This window comes from Hoplias malabaricus, chromosome Y (assembly GCF_029633855.1).
Source record: "Hoplias malabaricus isolate fHopMal1 chromosome Y, fHopMal1.hap1, whole genome shotgun sequence".
Taxonomy (NCBI): Eukaryota; Metazoa; Chordata; class Actinopteri; order Characiformes; family Erythrinidae; genus Hoplias; species Hoplias malabaricus.
The window spans coordinates 13,259,082-13,286,822 of NC_089820.1; the positions used below are offsets into that span (position 1 = coordinate 13,259,082).

At 36.9% G+C, this 27,741-nt stretch overlaps 1 protein-coding gene across 1 annotated transcript; it reads right to left on the minus strand.

Moving 5' to 3' along the window:
- Positions 1-25: 25 nt before the first annotated feature.
- LOC136679057 (apoptosis-inducing factor 3-like) lies at positions 26-25,651 on the minus strand. Its single transcript, XM_066657337.1, has 20 exons — positions 25,418-25,651; positions 14,489-14,666; positions 12,606-12,819; positions 10,855-10,964; positions 10,282-10,391; positions 9,780-9,824; positions 9,523-9,619; positions 8,420-8,532; positions 7,797-7,883; positions 7,474-7,565; positions 5,557-5,687; positions 5,301-5,416; positions 4,091-4,162; positions 3,687-3,750; positions 3,472-3,548; positions 3,110-3,227; positions 2,907-3,005; positions 2,749-2,824; positions 1,784-1,888; positions 26-1,368 (listed from the first exon to the last, which is right to left on the minus strand). The coding sequence occupies exons 2-20, from the start codon at positions 14,517-14,519 to the stop codon at positions 1,326-1,328; spliced, it is 1,800 nt and encodes a 599-aa protein (XP_066513434.1). The 5' UTR covers positions 14,520-14,666; positions 25,418-25,651; the 3' UTR covers positions 26-1,325.
- Positions 25,652-27,741: the final 2,090 nt, after the last annotated feature.

Consider the following 27,741-nt stretch of genomic DNA (forward strand, 5'->3'; position numbering starts at 1 on the left):
ATTTACTCACCAGGATAAACCCCCATATGAGCAGGACTCAAACCTCCTATCCCTGAGTTAGTAACAAAAAGGAGCTTCCGGAGGTCAAATCTAACCAAATCAGCATTCATAATTATTGCATACTATCTAAAAATACAGTGAATCATCAATCTATCAATCAACCATTCAGTCAATCAGTTCAAAATATCAGAGAATTCAAGCCTAACATTTTATATTACTAGCACTAATATAGAGGTATAGCATTAAATATATTTGTTGTGCAATTAACTAGCAAGGCAACCAAAGTTACCATAAGAGGTACGTTGTATTTGTTAAAAGAGCTGTTAGCATCAAGGGCCTTTTGCCAAGAGACATGCTTTTTATTGCAGAAACGATACATTCAAAATAATATTGTGGTCGGAGTGTCTACTGATTTAATTTTACTGATGATTTTGACTAATTTGCTGATGACAGGCTAGCCTTCTCTTGGCTAATACCTTACTGTCACAAGTGTGTAAAGTCTTGACATTTAAATGTAATACCTTCTGATGTCCATGAGTACACTGAATCCTAGCCCTGTAACTCCTGTGAGATCTGACATAATTCTATGTCTGCAGATTCTAAATTATTTTTCCGGGTGATACTTAAACAAGGTAGTGTCATACCAATAGTGGGTTTTAAAAACACTGAAGCCGCATATCTGTACAAATGTCAGAGACTTGATCTGCCTAAACGCTGTAGTTCGCATACCCAAGCTAATCAGTAGCATTAAAAACTGTGCACAGATGTAGTAGAAACAAAACCATTGTGTAATGTTACAATGGAATTTTAGGTAACAGCTATATACAAATTTGCATGTACAAAAAAAAGAGAATAATTAACATTAGTTCTCCTTAACAGCCCCTTTATAAACATTGTGTACAGGTAGTTGCTTCGTGCACAGGCAGAGAAGGCCAGAGCTTGGCATTGCATCGGCATTTCACTGGAGAAAGAAAAACAAAAATCCCAACCATCCTGACGTGATTGTTCCAGTGTTAAAAGTAAAAGACCTTTAAAAACTCCCTATGGCTCATGGTTTGGTGCTAGCACTGACCTCAGGTGAATTTTTTAGCTCCATTCAGAGCCTCATAACATCCCTGGGGTGCCTTAAGCAGGTGCATGCAACATGAGAGCCTAGTTTTGGGGTCAGTTAAACGCATCCAGATCTTCGGGTACTTGTCCCCATGCAGTGTTCCAGTTCACCAGCTTGTGTTCCAGCACTAAGAGTCGTTTCTTATAAAGAGTTCCATCTTGGTTAGGGAGAAGACCTTAAAGGAAAGGCATCCAGCTCAGAGTCCTGAGGGTTCTCACTGTGAGCCTTTGTCTATCAACCATGACATATCTCCTGTCCTGCAGAAAAAAAGGCAAATTTAGCATTTGTTCATGTGCTCAAGTTCTTGTACCTATACCATACCAATGTCATCAGCGATCACAAAATACATTTATCATGAGAGAATCCTTACTTGCCATGGGTGAACATCCTTTGAAAGCACAATTTAAAGCAGAACATAATTAAGCTTTAACATACATACATATATATATATATATATATATATATATATATATATATATATATATATATATATATATATATATATATATTATTATTATTATTTTACAAGCTTCAAATGAATTGCCTGCTGTTGCATTAAAAAAGCACATAATCACAGAAAACAGCCACTGAAAAATAGCATTTTTTTTTCACTATGGAAATAAACATGTTTATTGTAGCCGGGTCCAGATTTAGACAAAGAAAGCTACTTACTCCACATCACGCTTCTTTATTGTCTTTCCAGAACCAAAGACCTCTGTGACCCGAGACACAATTGGGTCATAGTTCATACTGGCCACAGCTATCACCTCCTCACTCCTGGAGGAGCAGAAGGTAATGGTAACCGGACACAGTAAAATGAGTTCTATTGGTTTACATTCATTTCTAAATAATCACATTTAAGTATATACCACACATTTCTCTTGTAGATGAACTTCATTTTTATGTGACCATTTATCCTGTAGAATTTAACAGGATGTTTTGTACTTGCCCCTTAAAATGTATATATGTTTATGAACTGATACTGTGCCCTCTAATTTGCCTCATTCTGTTGGGTAAAAGGGGCGGCACGGTGGTGCAGCATGAAGTGTTGCAGTCACACAGCTCCAGGGACATGGAGGTTGTGGGTTCAAATCCTGGGTGACTGTCTGTGAGGGGTTTGATGTGTTCTCCCCATGTCTGTGTGGGTTTCCTCCGGGTTCTCAGGTTTCCTCCCACGGTCCAAAAAGACACGCTGGTAGGTGGATTGGTGACTCAAAAGTGTGTGTGTGTGTGTTGCCCTGTGAAGGACTGGCGCCCCCTCCAGGGTGTGTTCCTGCCTTGCGCCCAATGATTCCGGGTAGGCTCCGGACCCACCGTGATAAGCGGTTTCTGATAATAAATGTTGGTAAAAGAATACAGTTTTTTTCTCAATTAAGATATGCTCTTTAAACACAATGATATCTTTTAGCCTTGACATGATTTTTCCTGAACATTTTCTTTCGCAAAAGGAAAATAATCTTTTGACATCTGTCATGATGTTTGAAGCTTAATGGAAATTTCCTTTGTGAGGAAATAATAATAAATAATAAATAATTTCAAAGAACATGGTATTCAAAATGGATAAGCGATTACAGATAATGGATGGATGGTATTCAAAATAAATGCATCAGGATTGTACATTGTGATCATTTACTCACTTTGTGTAGAATGCCACAAATTTCAGCTCATCCACATCTCCCTGGATAATCACATCATCAAAGCCATCTCCATAACCTTAGCAAAGAATTGTGACTGTTTAATTAAGGAGGTATAAAATGGGTCTTATTTTGACTCTTCATATAACGATGATCATTACCTGCATAGCGTATGCTTTTACCAAACATAGCAGTCCAAAAGTAAGGCACCGTTCTAACCTCTGAGGCTTTTCCCATCATTCCCAGAGCAGCAACTTTTCCTGCAGATTTAAAGGTCTATGTAAAAGACTTTTAAGACTGTAAAATATGACATTGTGCTAAAACATATGTATGTGTCAATGAAATCTGTTGCTATGGAGCTTACCGTGAACATGGGCCATTTGCCAGTGGGGGATGTTTACCTTCTTATTTCCTCGTAGAGCCAGAGGAAACGATACCACGTCACCACCAGCATAGACTCCATCCACATTCGTCTGCATCATCTGAACCAAGAAAACAGAATGGGAAGATGTTTACACCTACATCTGCAGAAAGGTCAAGAATAACCAAATCTGAGCATTCAAGGTAGTACACACATATAGCAATACATTCAGCAAGATCAGTCCATCTTAGCCCAGATTTGTTTGATATATTTAGTGTCTCAACAATGCAGTTCTCTAAACTGATAAACGCTGGAGCAGTGCAGATGAATCAGTGAATAAATAACTTATGACGAAGATTCTCTACCTTGTTGACAGTGATGAATCCCTTAGAGTCCATGTGCACTCCACTCTGCTTAAGAAAAGCTGTGGCAGGACTTGAACCTGAATATACATCAGAGTTATTCTACTCTCACTGATATAAATCATCAAGAGAAATCTTCTAAATATAATGTAATTTATCACAATATAATTAATGCTAGTGCAATATTATTTGAATGTTAACTTATAATCTTCACTTACCTGTACCAATAACGCACACGTCGGCTCGTAAGACTTTGCCACTTTTAAGAACCACTTCTTTTAACTATAAAAGGACATCACAACAGATAAGTTCAGTCTCTAAACATGTGTAGTATTTTTCTTGCTCTTGCAATATTATATTACTATTTTAGAAATGACATTTATGATTTTTTTCTTTACAACATGTTCTTGCATACAATTTACAAATGGTATTAGACAGTCATTATTTATTTACTGTCTCTGGTTTAGAAACATAGTAAAAGAAAGAAAGAGAGAAAGAAAGAGAGAGAGAGAGAGAGAGAGAGAGAGAGAGAGAGAGAGAGAGAGAGAGAGAGAAGCGGTAGAGGATGAGACAGTCTATGGCCCGTCAGGCTGAGCCCATGTTTCTCTCACTTTCTGGATACCTGTCCATGATGCCCCCGCATTTCTGACACTTCATTCAGCATGTAGAACTTCACCCTGTTCATTTCAAACAACTGCAACATACAGTCATATTACTCAAGAGGGATTCTTAACCATCATTCAAAGAGGAAAAATAACATACAATGTAACACATTTTACCTACTACTTCAACTAATTTTTCTAAACACTTTAATGTAGGATCAGCCAGTTGATGTTAATAATAGCATCAGATTTTTGTTCAAGTGGTTTTCTCACATTTGTAACATTTAAAGAGTCTTTATATATGCTTTATCAGCAGGACTTCCACCAACGCTGATATGTTAGCCACATACATATCAGCCCCATTCCCAAAGCTTTCAGTCATTTTAAAAATTATACGCTTTCTTCAAACTCCAACATTAAATCATTAAGATGTAAACAGAATCATTTAGATTGATTTAAAATGTCTTTATTTGCTTGTAGATATCTATAATTATGTCTGGTTCCTATCACCACAAATGTACAGAAATCAATAAGAAGACAATAAGTTTATCTACAGTGATTCAATTCAAAACAAATCACTCTGATTGACTTGTTTATACAACTCAGAGAAAGAATTCTGCTGAAATGTTTGCTGGAATTTGACTTTAGAGCTAGCCATGTTTTATTCTCATTCATTTTTTTTTTATTTAGGATATCCCACATTCTCCATCTTGTTCATATGAAAAACACTGAAATATGTCCATCTGCCTAATCTTTGTAGTTTGTCTTCTAAAACACAGTGTTTCTCCAAGTATGACATGAGAGTCTCCAAGGCAGATAGAGAAATTTCAGGCTTCCTACTGGAGCAAATCCCAGAATCTGTGAGATTAAGCCCAGCTTGACAGTCTGCATCAGTCAGCACACACTGTGCACAGAGTAATTAAGATTAGGACATTTGTGTGCTAATGTTTATTTTTAAACAAGTCATCTATCTCTGTATCTGAAACATCAAGTATTCTACCAGTTTCCTCTTTGTGTAACTGTGCAACTGAGCTATAAATAATACTAAACTAGGCAGGGTGCCCCCTAAAACTTTTGATTTTGAAAAGTGAATGGCTTGTCAGAAAAGAAGACACCCTCTCAAGGGATTGAGCATTACTGGCTGATCAGATATCAAAACTTTATTTACAATATGGTTAGCTGTTTGGTAATAAAACTGATCTGCGACTAGAAATATTGCCAGAGCCTCACCTTCATCAGGGCTTTTCCTACTTTCTCCCCCAAAGCTTTACGGAAAGGCACAGCCTCAATTCCAATCACAGAAACGGAGTGAGCTTTATCTGTCAGAGCCGCTGCAACCTCCATGCCTGGACATAGGTAATTGTACATTGTTTTACAAACCTGAACACAGGTGAAAACATATATCAGAATTACCCATTTAGTGTAAATGTTTTATTCCTTTAATATTAAAAATTTTATATGAAATAATAATCTACCATGAGCTCACCAATAAATGAGGTACCCACGATGACAGCATTCTTGCTGCCAGCAAGTCTGGCTATACTGTTAGCATCCTCAGGAGTTCTCAAGTGAAACACATTGGCAATATCTTTACCTTTGTAGTTTATGCTCTTGTGTCTTCAATTGGAAGAGAGAGAGTGAGAGAGACAGACAGATAGAGAGAGAGAGAGAGTGAGAGAGAGAGAGAGAGAGAGAGAGAGAGAGATAGAGACAGTCATAATGTCAATCATTCAACTGTACAACACAGCTTGTATAATCTCCATATAAAATTGGGTTTCCGGAATGCTAGAGTTCTATCCAACATTTGTGATGCAGAGTTAATAATTTTTTTGTCTGTGTTTGTAATTTGAAATAATCATTTAGCTTCAGTACCTAACCTACTTGTGTCTGACCAAAATCAAATTTTCCCAACAATGTTTCAACATCTAGAAAGAGCTTACTATCACTATAACTAATAATTATTCATTCTTGTCAAAAGTTGCCTACATGAAAGTTAGTTTAAGGTTGATTTTCAGGATGAAGCATTTACATTTTATTTAAACCGTATATAAAGATTATTATTTAATAAAACTCTAATAAATACATTATCATCAGGCACTGCCTTTGAAAATGTACTTCATTTTAAAGCATTTATTGCCATATGTAAGGTCTTTGGGGGTGGGGGTGGGGGGTATAAGACATCATGACTCAAAAAAGGTGAAGGACACAGTTATTGTAAAGGACTGCAAAACATTCACAGCCTGATCAGTGGAAAAGAAAGACATCTAACTAAGCAAATTAAATAACCCAAGAAAAAGGAATATGATTTTTAATTGTTCACCATTTCTACTTTCATCTGGACTATGACTGATGTATGAAAAATAATTTCCCTGCATTCATTCATTCATTATCTGTAACTGCTTATCCAATTCAGGGTCACGGTGGGTCCAGAGCCTACCTGGAATCATTGGGCGCAAGGTGGGAATACACCCTGGAGGGGGCGCCAGTCCTTCACCAGGCAACACACACACCTACAGACACTTTGGAGGCGCCAATCCACCTACCAATGTGTGTTTTTGGGCCGTGGGAGGAAACCTGAGCACCCGGAGAAAACCCACGCAGACACGGGGAGAACACACCAACTCACAGACAGTCACCCGGAGTGGGAATCGAACCCACAACCTCCAGGTCCCTGGAGCTCTGTGACACTACCTGCTGCACCACCATGCCGCCCAATTTCCCTGCAGTAGGTACACAAATCAACTACACCATTATAACAACTGTATCCTTGTTTCTACACTCACTGTCCATCCTCTCAACTCCACTGATGACACAGAAGCACTTTTTACAGTTTTACAAAATGTAGTTCCATCTGTTGACAAAAGATATGCAGAGCATCTCTCTCCCTGCTCTTCAATCGTCAGGAACCCCACAGGACCATCACAAGTCAGGTATTATTTGGGTGGTGGATCATTCTCAGCACTGCAGAGACACTAATGTGGTGGTGGTGTGTTATTGTGTGTTGTGCTTGTGTTTGTGGATTAGACACAGCAGTGCTGTGGGATTTTTTAAAGCTGTCCGTGTCACTGCTGGACTGAGAATAGTCCAACAACCAAAAATATCCAGCCAAACGCATCCACTGATGAAGGACTAGAGGACAACCAACACAAACTGTGGACCAAAAGATGAGCTACTACTCAGACTTTACATCTACAAGTTGGACCAAGAAGGCAGGTGTGTCTAATAGAGTTGATAGCGATTAATAATGAAATTTTAATCTGCAGTGTATTTTTTTCTGTAAGTTTCACTAAATATGTGTCACAAAATATCTCTTAACATTAAGCTGACATTTGAAATTCAGTGTGCTTTTTCATTTAGAATTAGTCTTAACTTAGAATAGTCGGTAGAAATGAATCTTTCTCACTTGCTTCCAGTCGCTATGAGGAGTTTCCTGTACTCCATCTTATAGCCGTCCTGAAATGTCACTGTTTTTGTCTTTACATCAACACACACAGCCTGAGGAGGAAGAAACAATTAACATATAGTCCAGAAACTTAATAAGGGTTACTGTCGTGTTTCTACAAACACATATCATGCATTTTCCAACATCATTAATCAATACAGGCTGCTAAAATTTAGTTATAATTTTAATAGATCATTTTTGGGGCTCACAAATGTTTCAGTGGCCTTCACTTCCAGCTTGGTTTGAAATGGTGTACTGTATGTGAGCTGCAGTATAAAACTTACCTCTTTTTCCAGTAACAGCTCTATGTCATGGTTATGGAAGAATTCCATTGAGCGCAACTGAAGTTGCTCAGCTGTGCTTTCTAAAGACTAGAAAGAGAGACAAACCATCATACAATTTGAAACCAACTGGAGTCACATGAACACATAAATAATACCCTGTATGTCCAAAAGGTCACTTGCCCATTCTATATTTCATTTGAAATCAAGAAATATAGGATTTGTAGTGCAGTTCCAGCTTTTAACAAGCAATAATACTCTACCCTTTAGATATGATTACATTCAGCCACAAAAACATAAGAAAACTAAGGTAATGTTAGATGATTAGTTTTAAACAGAACTCCAACAAATCCATAATGTACTCCAATTCCAAAGAATGTAGCTCCACTGTTGTTAAATGTATCGGTCCACAATATGTGCACTCTGAATTTATTGAATCCACAAGTTAGAAAGGATAGATTATCAGGATAGATTTGGACATATAGTGTAATCAAAATCAACTCAGATCTGATAAGGACACTGATAGATTATATAATTCAACTGCAACAGAAGTATGAAAGAAAAATATCTAGCATTTTGTGTATTGCTGTATTGCCCGTTGCCTGCTCTGTGGACTCTGTACAAACCTTACTCAGTTTAGGCCTGTCATAGGGTAGATGTTTCTCCATTGTGCACATCACGATGCGGTCAGTGAAGCCTTCCTGTCTCAAAGTCTCAGCACACACCAAGGCAGCAGGACCTGAAATAAAGAATATTGAGTAAAAATGTGGGAAATGCACTAATGGAAACTGTCATACACATAATTAAAAACTGAAATAATTTCAAGTTTGTATGTATATTTATAGATGTTGATAAACCATGCAACACAAATTTAACCTCCTTATATTTGTAGTTTTGTATATCCATTAAAATGATTGTTTTTCCAGAAATGTGTGCATCACCTAGATTCACAAAGGTATTTAACATCAAGAATGTTATAATCAGAGACTTTAAAATAGGGCTGGGCAATTAATTAAATTCTAATCTACATAATCTTGTCTATATTGATTATATTGATTATTCTTATTCTGTTATGTCCCCACTGTGTGTTCATGTACTGTCATGTACGAGCAGCTAGTACCAAAGAAAAAAACAGCATATGTGGTTTGGAAAAACAAAAGAGGAACAAGCTCCTAGCAACCTTAGAAAAAATATCCCATATTTAATACTGGAGCATATTTACAGTACAAGCCTCGTCACTGAACTATGAGGGTCAAAAATGCAAAAACAAAATAATTGTTCATTAACTGTAATCATGGTAAAATGTACAATTAATCGTTATATTGATTTGCGCTCATATCGCCCAGCACTACCTTAAAATATACCAGATTAACCACACAGTTAATATATCTGTTAATGCTCAGTGTCCTTTAGCTGCTACAACAAAAGGGAGAAAAGAAGTCGGAATGGATTTTGAAACAAAAGGCAGTTGTCTGTTGATTCCAAAAAAATAAATTAAAAACTCTGTAATTATTAAAAGAATATACATGTTGTCCCTCTCGTAACAATAACTCATATTTCCATTTGAGTTTTTTATCCTTCATTAATGTCAAAAACTTGTGCAAAAATATTATTCAAAATTTGTTAAATTAAACTACACTGAGAGATTTTCTTTTTACGTTCTCTAAAGCTATTTTTTGGTTGGAGGTTTGTGTTCTGATTGCGACATTTAGTCCTAATAGTTTCTAACCTGATCCGATGATGAGAACATGGCTAAAACTTGTACTGGAGTTGATGACAGCAGAGCACTTTGCCATAGCCTTTGTCTTTCTCTGGGTCTGGAGAGCCTGAGAGAGCAGAAACTTGAACAGTTATACTAGCAAAGCCAGCAGATAATATAGTGTTAATTAAGTTGATTCATTTTGTGAAAGCAACAAAGACACAGACACATACAAAAACATCACTTTCACTTCAAATATATGGAAAAGTACAGAGAATTAATTTTACCTGCTTGTTAGCCCGTATAATCACCTTGTCCTTTTCAACTCTAACCTGTGACAAAGACATGGTTAAATCTCAGAAGACTGTCATGCTATACCATACTCTCTCTCTCTCTCTCTCTGTCTCTCTCTCTAGATTAGATAGCCAATAGATTCTATTTGCTGCCAGAGGTAATCAGATGAAGCTTGAGGGATGGAGGCAGATTGATACAATGTGTACAGAAAAATGTCTAATTACGAATTCTCTCATAAATACTGTAAAGTGTAATGTTCCAATAATAAAAGTCTAGGCCTGATATTTCAGACAAGTAGACCAGAACATTACATTTTTGTTACGATTTCACATTCAGATAGTACACAAGCTGTGTTAACAGATTATATAATGCAACCAAAAATTTGCAGAAGCTGTAATTTTGCATCTTATGCGCTTTTATACTGTGAATTTTATATATTATTGATTCATTTTCTAACTCTACAAAAGATTAAGCAAATAAGGCAGAATGTCATACCTGAAAGGTGGGAAGGCTGTCCAGTCCAGGGAAGTCTTCAATGTCTCCAGTTGCAATATTGAAACAGGCTCCATGCCACGGACATCGAACATGACCTTTAGATAGAACTCCTATCAGGGAGACAACACCAGTTTAACTCACAGCAATAATAAAAATGCAGTATCACAAAGAATACCTGTTTTCTTTCCTTGACTTGTAGATTTTTTTTCTGTTAGAGTTCTTTTATCCTAATACCTTTTGTGAATTGTCTTTCTTTTATTCCATGATGTTCTTTCTTTTGGGAAGGCACCATATAAACTATATTTTCCTGTTATAGTAAATGTAGTTAATTTTCAACTGCAGTGAACCTTGTGTAAATATTCACAAGATGCTGCATAATCATCTGCATAATCTGATAACAATGTTCACAGCCTTATAATTACTGCTGAGTAATGAATATATGAAATTACCTTTTTGATAAGATACTGCCATACAGTAGTTTTTGCATTTGCAAGCTAACCTTCATTAAAGAGCAAGACAGGAACAAAGTGAGATTAAATTCAGTAGAAACATAATGTGGAGGACATGCCTCACCCTTAACCAGCGGTGCCCCGTAGTGTGGGCATTTGTGTCCCATGGCAGAGAATTCTCCATGTTCCTTAATGAGCAGGGCTCTGCCTGGCCCCAAGTCCACCTCACGCATCCTGACAGGGAACACACAGACACGCACTCATTTCCTATTACTCCGCTCATCTCAGTGCACAAGGGGAATCACTGCAGACACCAGGGGGCATTCTAGGATCAGAGCTTTTTGAGACCAGCCTGTCACTGTTAGTTACATATTAAACATTAGTAAATTTATTTTTAGATATTTCTTCTCAAAAATTCCTTCCACAGTAGCATCCTCCATTATCTGGTTTGATATAAACAACTAAAAGCAGGAATCACAGATCGACAATAATAATTTGGTACAACACACAGACAGCTATCCTATTAACCTGTTCATTTTATCTGTTGCTATATCTAAATCAGATACTTCTTAGGAAAACCAGTGGATAGCTACCGCTAAATCTAGACTGTTGTGGATTTTTCAAGGCATCTGCTCACCCTACTTTGGACAATTAAATCGTGTCATTTTGATCTTACTCTCTCACATGAACCTGGCTTTTTTAATGCATGACAAGTTTGGAGATGGGCATCATTTATTGTATTATTTGTTCTATCAACCTATAACATTGATTAGCTAATAGACATGTAGCCTTAACCTTGTTTTTAATAACAAAATATTGACTACCAATGGTTCAAAAACCAGCTTCTCTTACTCCAATTCAAACCGTGGTTGACTGACAACCTGCCAGTTAGATTGGTAGATTAAAAGAAGTCAGATAGCTAACTCCTAACAATAACAACATAAAGAATGATGTGTGATTCAATGCAAGCCAAATGAAGAGTGTTGTTAACAAGTGTAATGTGTTGGTGCTCCTTGTCTGATGTACTTTCAGGAGACACCACCAAACAGACACTCAAACTAAAACTTGCGTGCACACACACACTCAGCGCAGCTACGAGCTGTGCGAATGAAAGGTAATAGAAACTGGATCATACTACTTGTGAGGGGTGTGCTGAATTTTTGTTGTTAAAGAATAATTAGTTTAACTATGTCATTTTTATGGTTTTAACACATTTCTGCTTATAGAAGACAAACTTTATAAAAAGACAACAACAAAAAAGACAACTTTTTACTGTTACTTTGGGGGTGTTGGGACTCAGTTTAGAGATGCACTCCTAAAAAAGGGCCGCCTATGGCAGGCACCTAAATGCTATGTGATATTACAAAATAGACTCACGGTAATACAGAGGTCTTCTTACACACTCATCCCAAATCACAATATTCTAAAAACATACATCCACATGTAACTTCACCAATATACTACAAGTCCTTGCACTACTGTTTACACTTTTGGAATGACTAGTTATTTCCAATCTTTTTTCATTTTTGTATATGCTAACATAATAACAAATGTAGATTTACATATTATCTGACACAAAAAAATACATTTTCAAATGTTTTGACATTGAGAAACATGATGAGCATTAAGCAGCATGTAGCCATTTTATGTAATCACATTCTGTGAGGGAGATATTAGTAAATTAGTTTTCTGGTTCCTATTAACATGATTAAACATATTACGCAGTGGTTTTGAAAAATTCCTATACCAATAATAACATATAGTGAACAAATATATAAGAATTATCATATGCATGTATATTTAATCAAATTTGTTTGAATTTTTTTTTATCCCAAACCTGGCCTGTGTACTCCAGTCAAAAAGAGACAAGCTTACTGTCCATTCTCCAGGTCTTTTACATGGCACACTGTGGCTTCTATGTAGTCTCGATGTTTGTGAGAAGGACGCATGGCAGCTGAGTCTTCGTCCGAGCAGTGGCCCAAAGAACCATTGGGACGATACTCTGAAAAGGGACTGGCTTTTCCGTTCGGAGACATCATCTCGGCTTCCTTCTCCTTCTCCAGCAAAGTGAGCTCAACTTTGACCTCAACTGCAAAATGGAAGTATCAAAGGTTGCATTAGACGTAACAGCCTGAATCAGATAAAATAACTTTTGTCTTTTCCTCACATGTGACTCTGAAGAGATTTTTTTAAACACAGTGTAACACTTGTGTATCAGTACTAAGACAAATTAATGATTTCCATTTTAAAGTGAAAAAAGATCTAGATAAGAAAATGGTGCTGGTTGTGTAATGTAGTTCCACCACAGTGAGTGCGGAACTTGCTTTCTCTTTCTGACTGGAAAAATGTGCTGAGAACCCAGGTCTTATGCTTTAATCTCAGAGAGAATTCTCACCTGCTGTGCGAAGCTTAATTAAAATCAATGGAAAATCATAAGAGACGACCAAGGCCAGAGGTTGTGAGGAAAGAAAGCCGGGAGTGCGCTTTGCGCTCCAGATGCTTTATTATTAGTGACACTGTACTGAAATGAAGGATATTCAACAGGAGAGCTTGTTCTTCAGTACAAGATGAGGAAGTGATAGTTTGTCGTTATGTTATATACATGGTGCAGTAACCACTTTTAAATTCATATGAAGCAAAGAGCTGGCACAACTTAACACATTTTGATTAATAACTTCATCAGCATAATAATTCCTTTGTACAAACAATTTACACATTTCTGTTGAAAATGGAGTAAAATGTTCAGTACCTTTCATTTATGTAAAATTAAGTCAAGAGGCTTAACAAGACTTGGACAAGAGAAAAATTATTTGAGTGCAATCACACTGTACTCAAATTGGTTGAACTATATAAAAAGTTGTGTAAATTGAGCACCACTCTCCCCTACTTAGAATTACAGTTGTAGAAATGTTTATGGTTTCATGTGAATGAGATTCATAAACAAAATATATTCACGTTAAAAATGTACATGTTTGTACGCTGTTTGTAATGTTGTTTCTAATTTAATTATATGTCCTGTTAGGTATTAAAATCATCACAATAGACAATAGAGTCTCTCTCTCTCTCTCTCTCTCTCTCTATCTCTCTCTCTCCAGTCTTTCTTTTCCTCCCATTTCCTTCACTCTAGTCTTGGACTATATTACACCGCTAATGGTGTTGAAAAATCCTATAAAAAATCCCATTTAGTCTAGAATTAGGTTTAATCTGGTTATGGCAACCTGGCCCAGACTAATTTCTGAAGTATTTTTGTCTAAGTAAGATAGGATAATTAAATACTGAGTATGACAATATCATTAAGATAAATAATGTTGGAAGGATGGTTACATTGCAATACTTAATCCAAGGGCTCGTTTTTCTCAAAAGCCCACAGTCACACACTGTAAATTCAATCTATTCACATCCCGCTGCCTGTGCCTACTCACAGTACAACAAGTGGGTCCATTGACATATGAAGTCATATTTCTGCCCTTCAGCACCACTTCGTCTTTGAGATGTTAGGAAGGAAACAGTGATACATTGTGAAACATTCAAATACACTCCACACTAATATTTCACTGTCTAATCCCTGTGAACATGGAGAGCAACTGAGAGCATTAAAATTCCTGTAGCACCAAAAGAAAGCACGCCACAAAGGCAGTCAGGGGGCAGGTTGAACTGACCTATATATAGATGGAGAAACAAGTGCCAATTATTACAGGATTTGAGAGTGTTGGTGGGGGTGCGAGGCAGAGTGTGTTGCGTGTATGTGAGTGTGTCACCTGGTTTGGGTTTGGAGAGGCATCCTCCCATGGTGGGCCCAGTGAGTGGGAAGCCCAGGGCAGGATCAGTCACTCAGGGTGGACCACAAGTACTGGGGCTGAACACAGCTCTGCAACGGCAAAGTTGGGGTCTGTTTGGCCCAGTTGGCCATATCAGAAATCAGCCACTGCACATAGCCTGAGGAGACAGGACAAGAAGTTTACAAACCTACAGCACATACAGCAAATATAACTTGCAAAAACACTACACTACTGTGTAGAGTACTGAAAAAAACAGTAGAACCTTTCCTCATGGTATAAAGAACACTATTTAAAGGTTCTTAAAATACTTATTATTAAATATTTAAGTGTTTCAAAGAGTCTTTAAAAAATTAAGATAAATACATTCAAATTTAAAAGGAAAATAAAAAATAGGTGCTTTAAATTTGCTTGATTGAAATGTGTACATGGTTCAACATTAATAAAATACATTGCATCTACACAATTTTTAACATCAGTAATTAACATCAGTAATGGTGTTTATTTAATATATTTAATTTGCATGTGATAGTATATGTAATGTGATATTTCAGCATCAACTCTGACACTGAAAAACAGGATACAGTGTTACATTTTGGGCAATAATCTAAGTAAAGCCAAGTCACCATTATTTGTATAGCACATTTATAAAAGCACTGACACAATGTGCTTTTTGTGAAATATATGTAATCTATTCAATGATAATGACTGAATATGACTGTGCCCTGAGATGGCCATTTTAAAACATGGATTTATTAGTGCACTGTGTCAAAATATCATGATGTGTATCTGAATTTGTCTTTGTATATCATGGTTTGATATTTTTGTCTGCAAAAAAGGGGACTTTATACCATACTAGCCAATTCTTAACATTGGGAATGGTGACAATCATGTTGAGATAATGACATTACAACATGATAAACATTAATGAGACATTTTCAAGGCAAAACAAACAAATAAAACATTTATTGTCAATCATAAAATTGCATAATATACATTTTAATGATGGATTCTACTTATTATAAGTGTTTTCAACTATTATTGTTAGAATAACACCTTACTGCACAGATAATAGCTTAAAAAATATTTACCAGAAACCAGTACTCCACTGATCAATTTGGTAAAAATCAGCATTGGCCCAGAAGCTAAATAATATCTAGTCAGCAATGAGACAATATTTATGAATTTCCAGTGATGAATGGGGTACTGTGAATACAGAATTAAACACTATCTATAGCACTACACAAAAATACAATTCCACCTAGCATTCAAAAAGAAAATAAGGCCATTTAATGTTTATGATCACTATCTTAAATTAAAAACTCGCAATCTAGCCACCAAGTGTGTTCAGTTAAGTAGAAACACCACCATCCTGATCCTTAAGCATGCTTGCCATCTTAAGTAAATGTTTTTGTGCAGCCTTTGGGAGCATGTGAATAAAACAATTGATTGCCTCCATGGTGATGGCACTAACATATCCTCCATAGACAACAGAGAGTCTGTCCAGTACCAGGAATTCTTCAACCATCAACATGCTTTCCCATCAGGTAGTTAAGCTACACTTTACTGGATGGAGATCAGCTAGACCAGAAGAGTAGGTACACAAAAATAACTAAAGGTTCCATGAAAGTACTGTTGTATAATTATTTCAGTATTTTGGGGTTACTCGGTTTAGAAGGAAACACAAGGACCCATTTGTACAGAAAATACAGACTCATGAAAATAAAAGAATAAATGAACTACAATCAAATAAACTCACTTAAACTAACAAAATAAAGAAAGTAGATTTGGCTAAGTTATAAAACATTTAAATACATTAATTAGAAAAATGCCTATACTGAAATTGATATGAAAAACCTATTTTCAGTTAAAGTAATAAAATGAACTAGTTATTAAAAAGTGCCTGCTACCAAATGAGTAATAAATCACTTACATCTATAACTCAAATTATTGATTAATATTAAAACATGTGCTTTATATAGTACACCCTGATACAATAAACCACAAAATGTACTAAAGCTCTGGAGTCAAGCTCAAGTACTGTGTTTAAATTCTTAAAAAGCTTTTCATTGGCCCTGCTAAAAGGACCAATTGATATTCACATCACACTCAAAGGTCCTTGAAGTGGCGAGTGGAAAGAACAGTGCTTCTTAATTAGGGAGAGGTCCAGTGTGTCTTACACAGCACACAGGAACGGAAACAAGCCCACGGCAAAAGTTCTGAGGATTTTAAAACTTTAACGCAGCCTGTAGCAAGTCCACATAAATACTTAATAATGTTAAATATGTCAACATATTTGCAGTGTGTTATAAGATACTGGAAATATGCCAAGTATAGTATACTGAAGCTGTGTATTACAGTAATTATGATGGTAATTAGTGCAGTCATATCAAACCTTCTTTGAATTGCTGTTTTTATTTTAGTTTATCTATACTCAGCTATAAAGAAATAAATATATATATATATATATTCTATTATTAAAAAAACTAATGTTTTTACCATAATGAATCTATCAAAAAGAGCTACAAAAAAATCCTGGTCCTGCTGGTTTTAGTGGAAGGGGGCCACTACTGTTATTCCTGCAGAATTTATGACATCTCCATAGCAACAGTGAGTCTGTTCCTACACGTTCACGTAGTATTATGGTTTTTGGGTCATGCATGAAAAATAAACAAACATACTGACAACAAAATACACGCCTTCCTGAACACTCAAACTTGGTAATAAACAAACAGCAAAGAAAGACCCTGGGCTTGTGAGTATTGTGAGCTTTGTTTCAGACATTATGCCAGTTTTCACTTGTATTTGTAATCTGCTTGTCAACAAATTTGCTGCAAATTTCTCAAAGTAGGTTAAGAAGGTTTCTGGACTTCATGCCCTAAGAGGTAGATCTTATTGCTAGTTGGCTTGCTTGTCTGGTCGATATACATTTTATATCATAAAAAACAGTCATGCTCAGTAACCACACACACATATTTGAACTGTAATTAATTCAGGTGCACAGAACCCCATAATGCATACTGCCAGTGTGAGTAAGAGGTAGTAAGTTAGTGTTGTCGCTGGCTAAATGTAGGATTGCATCACATGAGGTGACTCAGTTCAAAAGGTTACACCATGTCAGGATGAATCCAGAAATGGGAACACCATACCATTTCTGCAGGGGATAGAGCAGAGGGCTTACATGAATGAGTAGGGAGCAAGGTGACAAGTAGGGAAACAACAAAATCATTTAAATCTTTTAGAATCACTTTAAACCCTCTTTGAGATATTTCATTATTTTGAAAGGTCTCATATGTGGCCTTTACTTTTCAGCTATGATCCAGTATTTTATATGTGGAACGTAAAAATATCTGTGTACAGAAATGTGTCCAAGTATGTTTTCCGTAGAGGATGTGTACTTATATTCTCTTCACCCAAACATGCAATTTGGCCAGGGGAACACAAACCATGTATACATCTGAAACAGTAATGAAAGTAATGTCAGATAAATTGTTTAAAGTTAAAATTTAAATGTAGATTTCAGCATATATAATGTCTAAAAAATAAATATTTCAGTCAAATGGAAAATGAAAGAGAAAAGCAAAAGCATAATGGAAAACTATGGGATAAATTAACCACCACAGAATGTACATACATATACTGGCCTGAGAAATTTCATTTCTCTGCCAACCTACAAGATAAGCAGGCTACTGCAGGAACTCTCCTCCTTTATATCAGCACTGTTCTGCCATCCAAACCAATTTAGATAAAAGCGACTTTCAGCTGCAGAGAAATGGCCAGTGAGTACAGTTCATCATTTCTGTCACCTTTAGGGCTGTATCTCACCCACTTGCATAGTGTGCTCTTCCTGGGGTCTCATCCTCTGCTGAAAGCAAAACCAAACACCAAAACATATAAGTGTCACCTGCTATAAGCTCACTCTTTAGATTCTGAAATACCTCAGATCATGTCCAGTTAACAGTCAGCTGCTTTACCCTGAGCTGCCTTCCAGAAAGGTTTCATACAGTGCTCCACTAGACTCACGAGACACAACACGATAGTTCTCACACGTACACACACGTGGTTTATCAGCTGAGATGGACTCTGACTGACACAAGTGACTCAAGAGTTCAAAGGCAATGTGAAATCCTATCAAAAAGGTGTGGGTCTTTAGGGACTGTAAGAATATAGGAGATGTTAATGGGTCTCAAAGAGGCATCAGTGATTGAATCAACGCTGCAGTATAAACCAGTGCCTGATGCATTTAAATCAGTGATTCTCAAACAAGTCCTCAGGACATCCTCAGACAGCCCAAATTTGATGTAAGTGTTTTGAATCCAAAATCAATTCCAAGTGACACTTTCTGAGATAGTACAAAGAACACACCAGCTTATTTTGATCATTCATATTATTGCAATCTCTATGAAATCTAAACCACTGTAACACAAGTGTGTTAACAAAATTTGCAGCATCGCTCTGTGGATTCCATAAAATTAATCCTTTATCCTATAGCTCGGCCTGAGCTCAGAGTGATTTTTACCTGTTCCTGAAATTGAAGAAAGATCTCAGTGGAAAGCCTTTTTTTGATGATAGCCATAAATTTCATTTTTCAAATAAACACATAATATACTTATTTATGTATAATTATATAGACCTCTGAAGTTGTGAGGCAGTACAGTTGTGTAGTTAGCGTCATGCCCCTATTAGGAACTCCATGTATAAGCAGATTCCTCAATGGAAATATGATTGGTGTTTCTACACCCCAAGGTACACAAAACCAAATAGAATTTGTACTAAAGGAATTTTCCACTGAATGCCACAGGAATCCTAACAAATTCTGTTACCACATCTGCATTAGCTTTACACTGGAAATAGGTAGACAATAATAAAGTAGACAACACTATCACATACAATATCAGAAAAACTATTACTGTGGTGCTGGTGTTACCCTCAAGGTACCTATTCTGTATCTTTATTTAGAAAACAAAATAATTGTACCTCATTCTATCATAATTGTAGATTTTAAAATATGCCACATTTCATCTCCAGGATTTTTATGTTGTATTATTTTACATAGTCCTATAATGAAAGAATACAAATATTCATCTCTCCTTCCAGAGAACAGAATTTAATGCAACTTTAAGGAACAAAACTGGACATTAAAACCACTGTTGCAACTTTAAAGGTACATTTACATATAAATTTAATGAACACTAATGGACCTTTACAGTATATTTTCTCTGAGCATATACACTAGCAGTCACCTTAAAGATGCTGGAATTTGCCAGGCCACAGTACTGCGTGATCTGTACTTCCTATATGGTTCCATATGGTTTTCCCAAGGTGTCACAGTGACATGTTATTTGTTGGAATTTTGCCTGCACCTTTCCCACATAAATAAATGGCCTTTGGTTAAAGATTAGCTCTCACACAGATCTACATGAGATAGGCAAGTGTCAGTCACAACAAAGTACTTTTCTCAACTGCTGCCAATACATGGATAAGAAAAAGGGGTCAAGCTTTAGGATATTTTAAGCATGTTTAGTCCAACATAAATGACCTACCTGCAAGACTAGTGTAAGCTAGCCAGACAAGCATGTCATTTACAATTTAAATGTAGACAACAATATTTAGAGGTACTGATATAGTAACAGCCTTAATTTGCGTTCAGCACACATGTTGACACATCTGTTTCTGATATCGATCTTTTTTTTTTTTTTTACTTCCTTTAATCTGATTTTCAGAGTATGATTAAAAAGCAGGTTACATGAGAATAGGTATGACTAGGTCTGGCCTATTGGGCTATACAACCAAATGTTTTTCTAACAGCCCTGGATATTTTTCAAAGCTTAACATAAGAAATCACGTGTAGTTAGTAAACAAGTCAACTTCAAGCTTTTCATTGGCCAGGAGCCCAATAATCAGCTCCTTTGGAGTCAAAACCTCATCAGTGGAGGGAGCTGAGAAAATCTGTAGATGACAAATCATCACACTGGACTGTAGTGATGAGAAAAGAAAAAAGTCATCATTAGGTGTTTTATGTTTGCAAAGTTTCACAAACAGCTTGTCAGATAGGTTGCCACAGTGCACAAGCTAATTGTTGGGGTAAAAATTGATAGAGATACATTTGTGACCATATGATTATTTATTTCTTAAATATATTAAGGGAGGTTTAACTTTAACTACTTTATATATCAACTAAAAAATGTAAAAAGCAGCAATACATAAAAAATATATAATATATTTCCATTAGTAAAGATTTTGCTACTTTGAGGTGGTCCCACAGCTGATGCAGGTGTTCAACTGGGCACAGTGTGTACAGTGTTCACAGAAAAGCATTGCCAAAAGAAGGGGATGCTGTGGAGCAAATGCACATAAGCCTAAGATCTCAATGCATAGGCTAAAGCCCCTCTGCACTGAGCTGCAGAACAATGGAGCTGTGTTTTCTGGAATAGTGACACACCATCTATTAAAAATCAAGGTTAGGAAAAGAGCAGAATGTCTGCCAGATCTTTTATTGTCTTATATTTTACCAACTGTTATTTTGCCTTTTATTTTTTTAAGGTTTTAGTTTCATAAATCTATAGCAGGAGCAATACATTAAAGAAATTAATTAAAGGTATAACTCCTTCAATGTAGAATTTCATCATATATGCTCACTCACATAAGGCTACTTATAAGCTAATTCTAATTTCACATATTACCCCATTAGCTATATGAGCTAAATTAACCTCTACTAGATAAAGATGAACTTATCAGACATTAACATTATCTGAGATTTGCTCACAATCACATCAATCTATTAATGCTGTTTATAATCAGCCATATGCTATCTTATCCAAAACCCAAGCCCATCTTGAACCCAGCACCAGCATATTCTCAACACATGTGGACTCTGCCAAGGTGTGCTGACTGGGTTGTAATAGGCTGGCCTTTAAGCAAGGTATTTCGCTTTACAGTCAGTATCACTGGATCTGGATACATATGCCTTTTCCTGACTTTCAGACATGATGTGGAAAGTATGAAACATTTTAAAGGCCCATTATATTGCATTTTTTGTACTTTAACCTGAGAATTATAATGTGGTTTTATTGCACCTATAAGTAGGCTACAAACATTTGGACATATAGTGTATATCTCACAATCATTATATGAAAGAGCGGCATATTCTTTCAAGAGGTAATTATATTTCTTGTTCTAATGTCTACAAAATACTTCTTCCAATATGAAGTACATCTTTTAAAAGTAGTTATTTCAGAAAAGGCATGTCCACATATGCATTTTGTGCCTGGGAAAACTTGTTTAAAAAACTGCTCTCTGCGACAAAGCGTCTGTGTTTATACTAACCTCCGGTCAGTGTTTTCAGCAAACCCTCCTCCATTAATATGACCCCATGTCTGTGTGCTCATCTTAGAAACATGGCAGATTACAGTTAGTGCTATGCACCTGCTTATATTGTCTCAATATATACACCACACTGCTGAAATATGACATGACAAAAAACATGATAAAACAACAGTGAAACCTGAAGGTGTATGTCCACAGTCTGCTGAGTAAAACTAGCTAAATGGAGTTCAGAGTTGATCTTGTTGTGGAATTCGTAGTCTAAGCTATAGTACACTGCAGGGTTATGGCACATAGCACATACCTATAGGCTCCAGTTAAATGCAGGTTTGCTACCTTCCTACAGTCCAGCACTTTTTCTAAAGGTGTCTGGACATGTCTGTAGTTTCTGTTGGACAACATGTTCAAAAATCATCCTATGACTCAAAAAGCCATCATATACATTATTTCCATTCTTTATCCATCCAGCATACATTCAGCTGAGCTCAGCTGTAGAGTGAGGGATTATACTGCAGTAACTAAAGAAGATTTACTGCAAAGACCAGCATAGCAGTACCTCTGTCATCTCAAATATATCAATATTAAAACCCATTTTCTGCAAAATGTCACTGAATGTGTGACAGAGTGCAGTAGAGAGAGAGACCTGAAAGAGAGAGAGAAAGGGTGTACCAAAAAGAGAAAACAGACAAGAAATACAGAAGGAAAGAAAAGAAATATTGACCAAATGCCATTAGGCCTATCACATATATTCCATAATGTTGACATAATGATCACTGTTATTTAAGCTGACAACCATTATTTTTCATAGATTCTACAAATAGAATTCCCAGTGAGAATGGGAAATAAAGTACAGGAAATACAGTTATTTAGAAATATATAAATGATCTTAAAAATGACATACGTTTTCATTTCAGGCTGGTGCTAGGGTCTAGGCATAAGTAATGTTTGTTCCTATATATATATATATATATAAGACAATAAAACAGAAGAAGAGAACCCATTTTGTGATAAGAAAGAAATAGTATTTATCATTATAGTGACATCAACTGTAATTTTCTTTCCTATTACAACCCCCATTTTCAGAAACATTGGGACACTTCCTAAAAATGCAATAAATACTGATTTCAGTAATTCATTAATTCATTTGAACCTTTATTTAACAGACAATAGGACAAAGAAAAGATTTCCAGTGGTTTCATTGACAATTCTATTTGCTGGGGCAAAGGAACGTCTACCGTGGTGTCACATCACTTTTACTGTTAATTGTACTTCTTAATCTTTTTGTGAATGGAAGATTTTTGCCTTGAGCTGTTCAGCAGTCTGTGGTTGCCTTTGTCCGATTCTCCTTGTCATGATGTGCCGCACATTTTCAATAGGAGACAGATCTGAACTTCAGACAGACCAGTCAAGCACACACACTCTGTCCAGGAAGCCACACTGTTGAACTTGTACACAATGAAGTCTTGCATTTCCTGCTGAAATAAACACTGAGTTCCTGGAGAAGATGTCATCTGGACGGCAGCATACGTCTCATCAAAATACAAATATAAGCCTCTGTCTCAGTGGGTTCTTCACACATATGCAGACCACCCATACAGTGGGCACTGATCAACTACCCATGCCATCACAGATGCTGGTTTTTGCACTTTACATTGGTAAGTCTTTTATTCTTTGCGATGTAGTAGCTGACATCCCTTTTATTCCCTAAAACAAGCTGAAACATAGTATGGCACGGTGGTGCAACAGGAAGTGTTGTTGTCACACAGCTCCTGGGTCCTAGGGTTGTGGGTGCACACCCTGCTCTGGCTGACTGTCTGTGAGGAGTTTGGTGTGTTCTCGTCATGTTCGTGTGAGGTTCCTCCGCGTGCTCCAGTTTCCTCCCACAGTCCAAAAACATACGTTGGTAGGTGTCCAGAGGTGAATGTGTGAGTGTGTCGCCCTATGAAGGACTGGTGCCCCCTCCAGGGTGTGTTCCCGCCTTGTGCCCAGTGATGCCAGGTTGGCTCTGGATCCACCACGACCCTGAACTGGATAAGCGGTTACAGACAATGAATGAATGAAAAAGCTGAAACATGGACTTGTCTGATGGACTTTTGGTCCATCTTAGATGAGTTTGAGCACAGAACTCACTGGTGTTTCTACACAAAATTAATATATGGCTAAAATTTGAATAATACAGTTCAGGTTGCATTTCTTGATGCAGTTGTAGGCTGTGTTAAGTGACAATGGTTTTCCAAAGTACTCCTGAGCCTACATGTCTATGTTTAAAAAAGTAACATGCCAGTGACATCTGAGGGCTCTAAGTTTGCAAATATTTAGAAAAAAATGTATGTCCAGCATTGCCCCACAAAGACTGAGATTTCTCTAGATTCCATTAATCTTTTCACAGTATTATGTTCAGTAGATACATAGTAGGTACTGTTGACTGCTGAGAAAAGTGCTAGACTCTCATTAAGTTTGGAACAAAGTGGTCAGTCATGACCCATCTTTACTTGCAAAGTGTTATCCTTTGTTGGATTATCAAAAACATAAAATTGCTTATAGTGTTTCATAAGGTTGTAACTTGAATATACTATAACATTCACTCTTAGGTCCTGTCCCAATGCGTTGCAAGCATCAGATTCAAAATGTGTTCATATTTACAAAATACAATAAAGTTGGTAACTGTAAACACTGGAAAAATATTTTCAACTGTTAAATAAAGCTTCAAGAGATTCTTGTTTTTAATGCATTGTACAACAACGGCATTCCAACAATGGAAATGGGGTTTGTACAACAATATCATTATGATTAGAATCTACATTACTGATTTTAAACTTAGTTGAGACTGCTAAGTTACAAATAGTTAATGTTGTTATGCTGTATTATGTGCTTTGGTTTGCAGTATTCTAGATGAAGTTGTCATGCCCCATAAAGCTAACTTCAATTGAGAGAGAGAGAGAGAGAGAGAGAGAGAGAGAGAGAGAGAGAGAGAGAGAGATTACAGCATTGTCAGTTTCACTGCAGACTCTGCTGCTTCCCTGCTACAAATTCATACACTGCAAACAACTACAGTGCTCAACTGCCTCCTGAAGAGACAACAACTCCCCACCGCCAGCTTTACGTTAACTCATATATTCATATTTACTGCAGAACGTTCATATTCTAAAATCATCAGGTCCATGTGTGCCCTCTTAACCCCATAAAGTCTAAAGATCCATAAGGGTGTTCTCACTTCAGTTCTAACTGCACACATTGCATATAGTTTCATAGTAGTTACCTAATGAATAATAGTAGTTGCCAAATAATGTATGCTACTTACAAGTTAAAACATTTAATAAAAAAATTGCTGTCATTTTCAACTTAATCTCTGTCTGCTGCATATCATCATTTATTACAAGCAATAACTTCAACACTTTCCTCTGTACTTAGAAAAGATTGTCAACTCTAAAAGCACTTATAAATCAATGGGCAATCGCTTAATTAATCCAAAAACAATGTAGTATAACTTAAATAAATGTATAATGTATCTGCAGGTAACTCCCCTAGAGCTCAAACCTGCGCCTCTTTAATCCATTTAAGTTGTGTCTGGTAACATACAGCACTCACCTGATCCCCAAGTGAAGCAGGTGCGGTCAGTGGACAGTCAGTTTTGCAGATGGACGCATCCTTCCAGTCTCCAGTCTCCCACAGCACTGCGTTCTGTCCTGCAATGCTTATACTGCAGTAACACAGGATCCAGGCTCGGTCCCACTACGAGCCTCACACATACACAAACTATCTCTCTTGCTCCCTCTCTCTCTCTCTCTCTCTCTCTCACACACACACACACACACACACAGCAGAAAAGCAGCAGTAGGCAGAAAGCAGAGGCGACAGTAAGAAGTGTTGGTTTGCTCTCTCCTACCCTCTCTATTGCCACTTATTCCTTCTCTCTCTCTCCCCCTCTATCCCTTTTCCCTCTCTCTCTCTCTCTCTCTCTCTCTCTCTCTCTCAATCAGAGCTTGTGGGCTGCAGTAGCAGGTCTTTTGCCAGCAGTTCAGCTGTATGCAGTATTGATGGAGTTGCTCGGGGGATGCTAACACAGCATGTATTCTCCCAGAGCTCCACTTTCTCCCCTCCCCTCCTCGTTCTCTTACTCTGCTGAGCTCTCTTGATGCCCTCCTCCTTTCTCTCCTTCACCCCACCTCCTCCTCTCTCAACTCCCTACTTTATCTAAGTCACATAATTTCTCTCTCCTTCCACTTCGCTCTCTCTTTCCTGAGATCTTCACTTCTACTCAAAATTGTGCAATCATGGGTCATAACAACTTTAAATGTTTATATTTAAATATGCATTCAACATATAGTAGATACTGGGGGTCTTTTATAGATGTTCATTTAAGTATTTCAAGATTTTTGGACACAACTTCATTCATTAAATAAAAGAGGTTAGCTTAATAAAACGTAAGTTAGGCATCTTTCTATTATTTATTTATAGTTTATACTGAGTGCTGTAAAAAGTGGGAGACAGTCATAGGTTGCAACATTCAAGAGGTTGGAACAGATGTTAGATTATGGCTGGGCAATTAATCGAAAATGAATCGAAATTGATATTCAGAACTTCTAATTGACATAATCTTGTCTATATCGATTATTTAGACTATTTTTATTGTGTTATGTCCTTACTGTTTGTTCAGGTACTGTCTCTTTAAAACCACACAACCAAGCTATAGTCGCATGATTCTGCCCAGTGCTCAAAAGTGCTCAAGAAACAAGAGAGGAACAAGCTCACAACAACATTAAAAAAAATATCCCATATTTAATACTGGAGCATATTTACAGTACAAGCCTCGTCACTGAACTATGAGGGTCAAAAATACAAAAACAAAATAATCATTCATTAATCGTAATCGTGGTACAATGTACAATTAATTGTGATATTGATTTGCGCTCATACCGCCGAGCACTATGTCAGTTATTGCTTTTGTTTATTTCCTCAAGATCCAATCATCTGATCAAAAGCAGTGGTATTCAAAGGGAAAATCTACGATTTTCTAAGCTCGGTGTTTTTTTAAGTGAAAAGGTGTGTTTGAGGGGAAAAAAACTACAGATGTTTGTACATGGATAAAGTTTAACTTGTAAGGTTTTATTAATTGTTTGAATTACCACAGAAGCGTATTTATAACTGGAGTTGTATGGAGACATTTGTGATCTGAAACAGCAAAAAAAGTCAATATTCCCCATCTTTGAAGCAGGAAAAGAGCAATCCTCATTTGAGTTCATGGTTTCAGTGTTTAGATTACAGGTTGATCATTTCAGAAATAGAGGGTATTTATGTGTAGTAATGAGTTTGAGAAGTTGGTGTTCCTAGTTACAGTACTTTAAGTCATGTTTTAGTGTTTTAGAATGTCACAAAACACAGATGAGCACAACAGCAATTATAATTCAGAGTCATATTAGAGGCCTTCAGCAGTTTTTAATGTTCTCATTCATTCATTCATTGTCTGTTTTCTAGTTCAGGGCTGCAGTGCGTCTAGAGCCTACACGGAATCACTGGCCGCAATACAGGAACACACACCATTTAGGGGTGCCAGTCCTTCGCAAGGCGACACACATTCACTCACAACTACGGACACTTTTGAGTAGCCAATCCACCTACTATGGTGTGTTTTTGGACTGTGAGGGCAAACACTTGAAGTACGCACACTACAAGTAAACCCACGCAGACACAGGGGAGAACACATCAGACACCTCACAGACAGTCACCTGGAGTGGGGCTTGAACCCACAACCCCAGGACCCTGGAGCTGTGTGAAAGCAACACTACCTGCTGTGCCACCATACCACCACTGAATGTGTTTTTGGGAAGGCTATAAACTAGATGTTGGAATATTGCTGTGAGAATTCGATGCCATTCAAATACACATACATATTTGCAAGTTTAGTTACTGAG

Excerpts from the sequence above, each read along its gene's own strand:
- LOC136679057 (XM_066657337.1), bottom strand. The coding sequence starts at position 14,519 with ATGGGAGGATGCCTCTCCAAACCCAAACCAG. Across the intron at positions 5,688-7,473 it reads CTCATAGCGACTGGAAGCAA|ACACAAGAGCATAAACTACA; the intron begins GTGAGAAAGATT and ends TTCCAATTGAAG. Across the intron at positions 3,549-3,686 it reads CGTGTGCGTTATTGGTACAG|GTTCAAGTCCTGCCACAGCT; the intron begins GTAAGTGAAGAT and ends ATGTATATTCAG.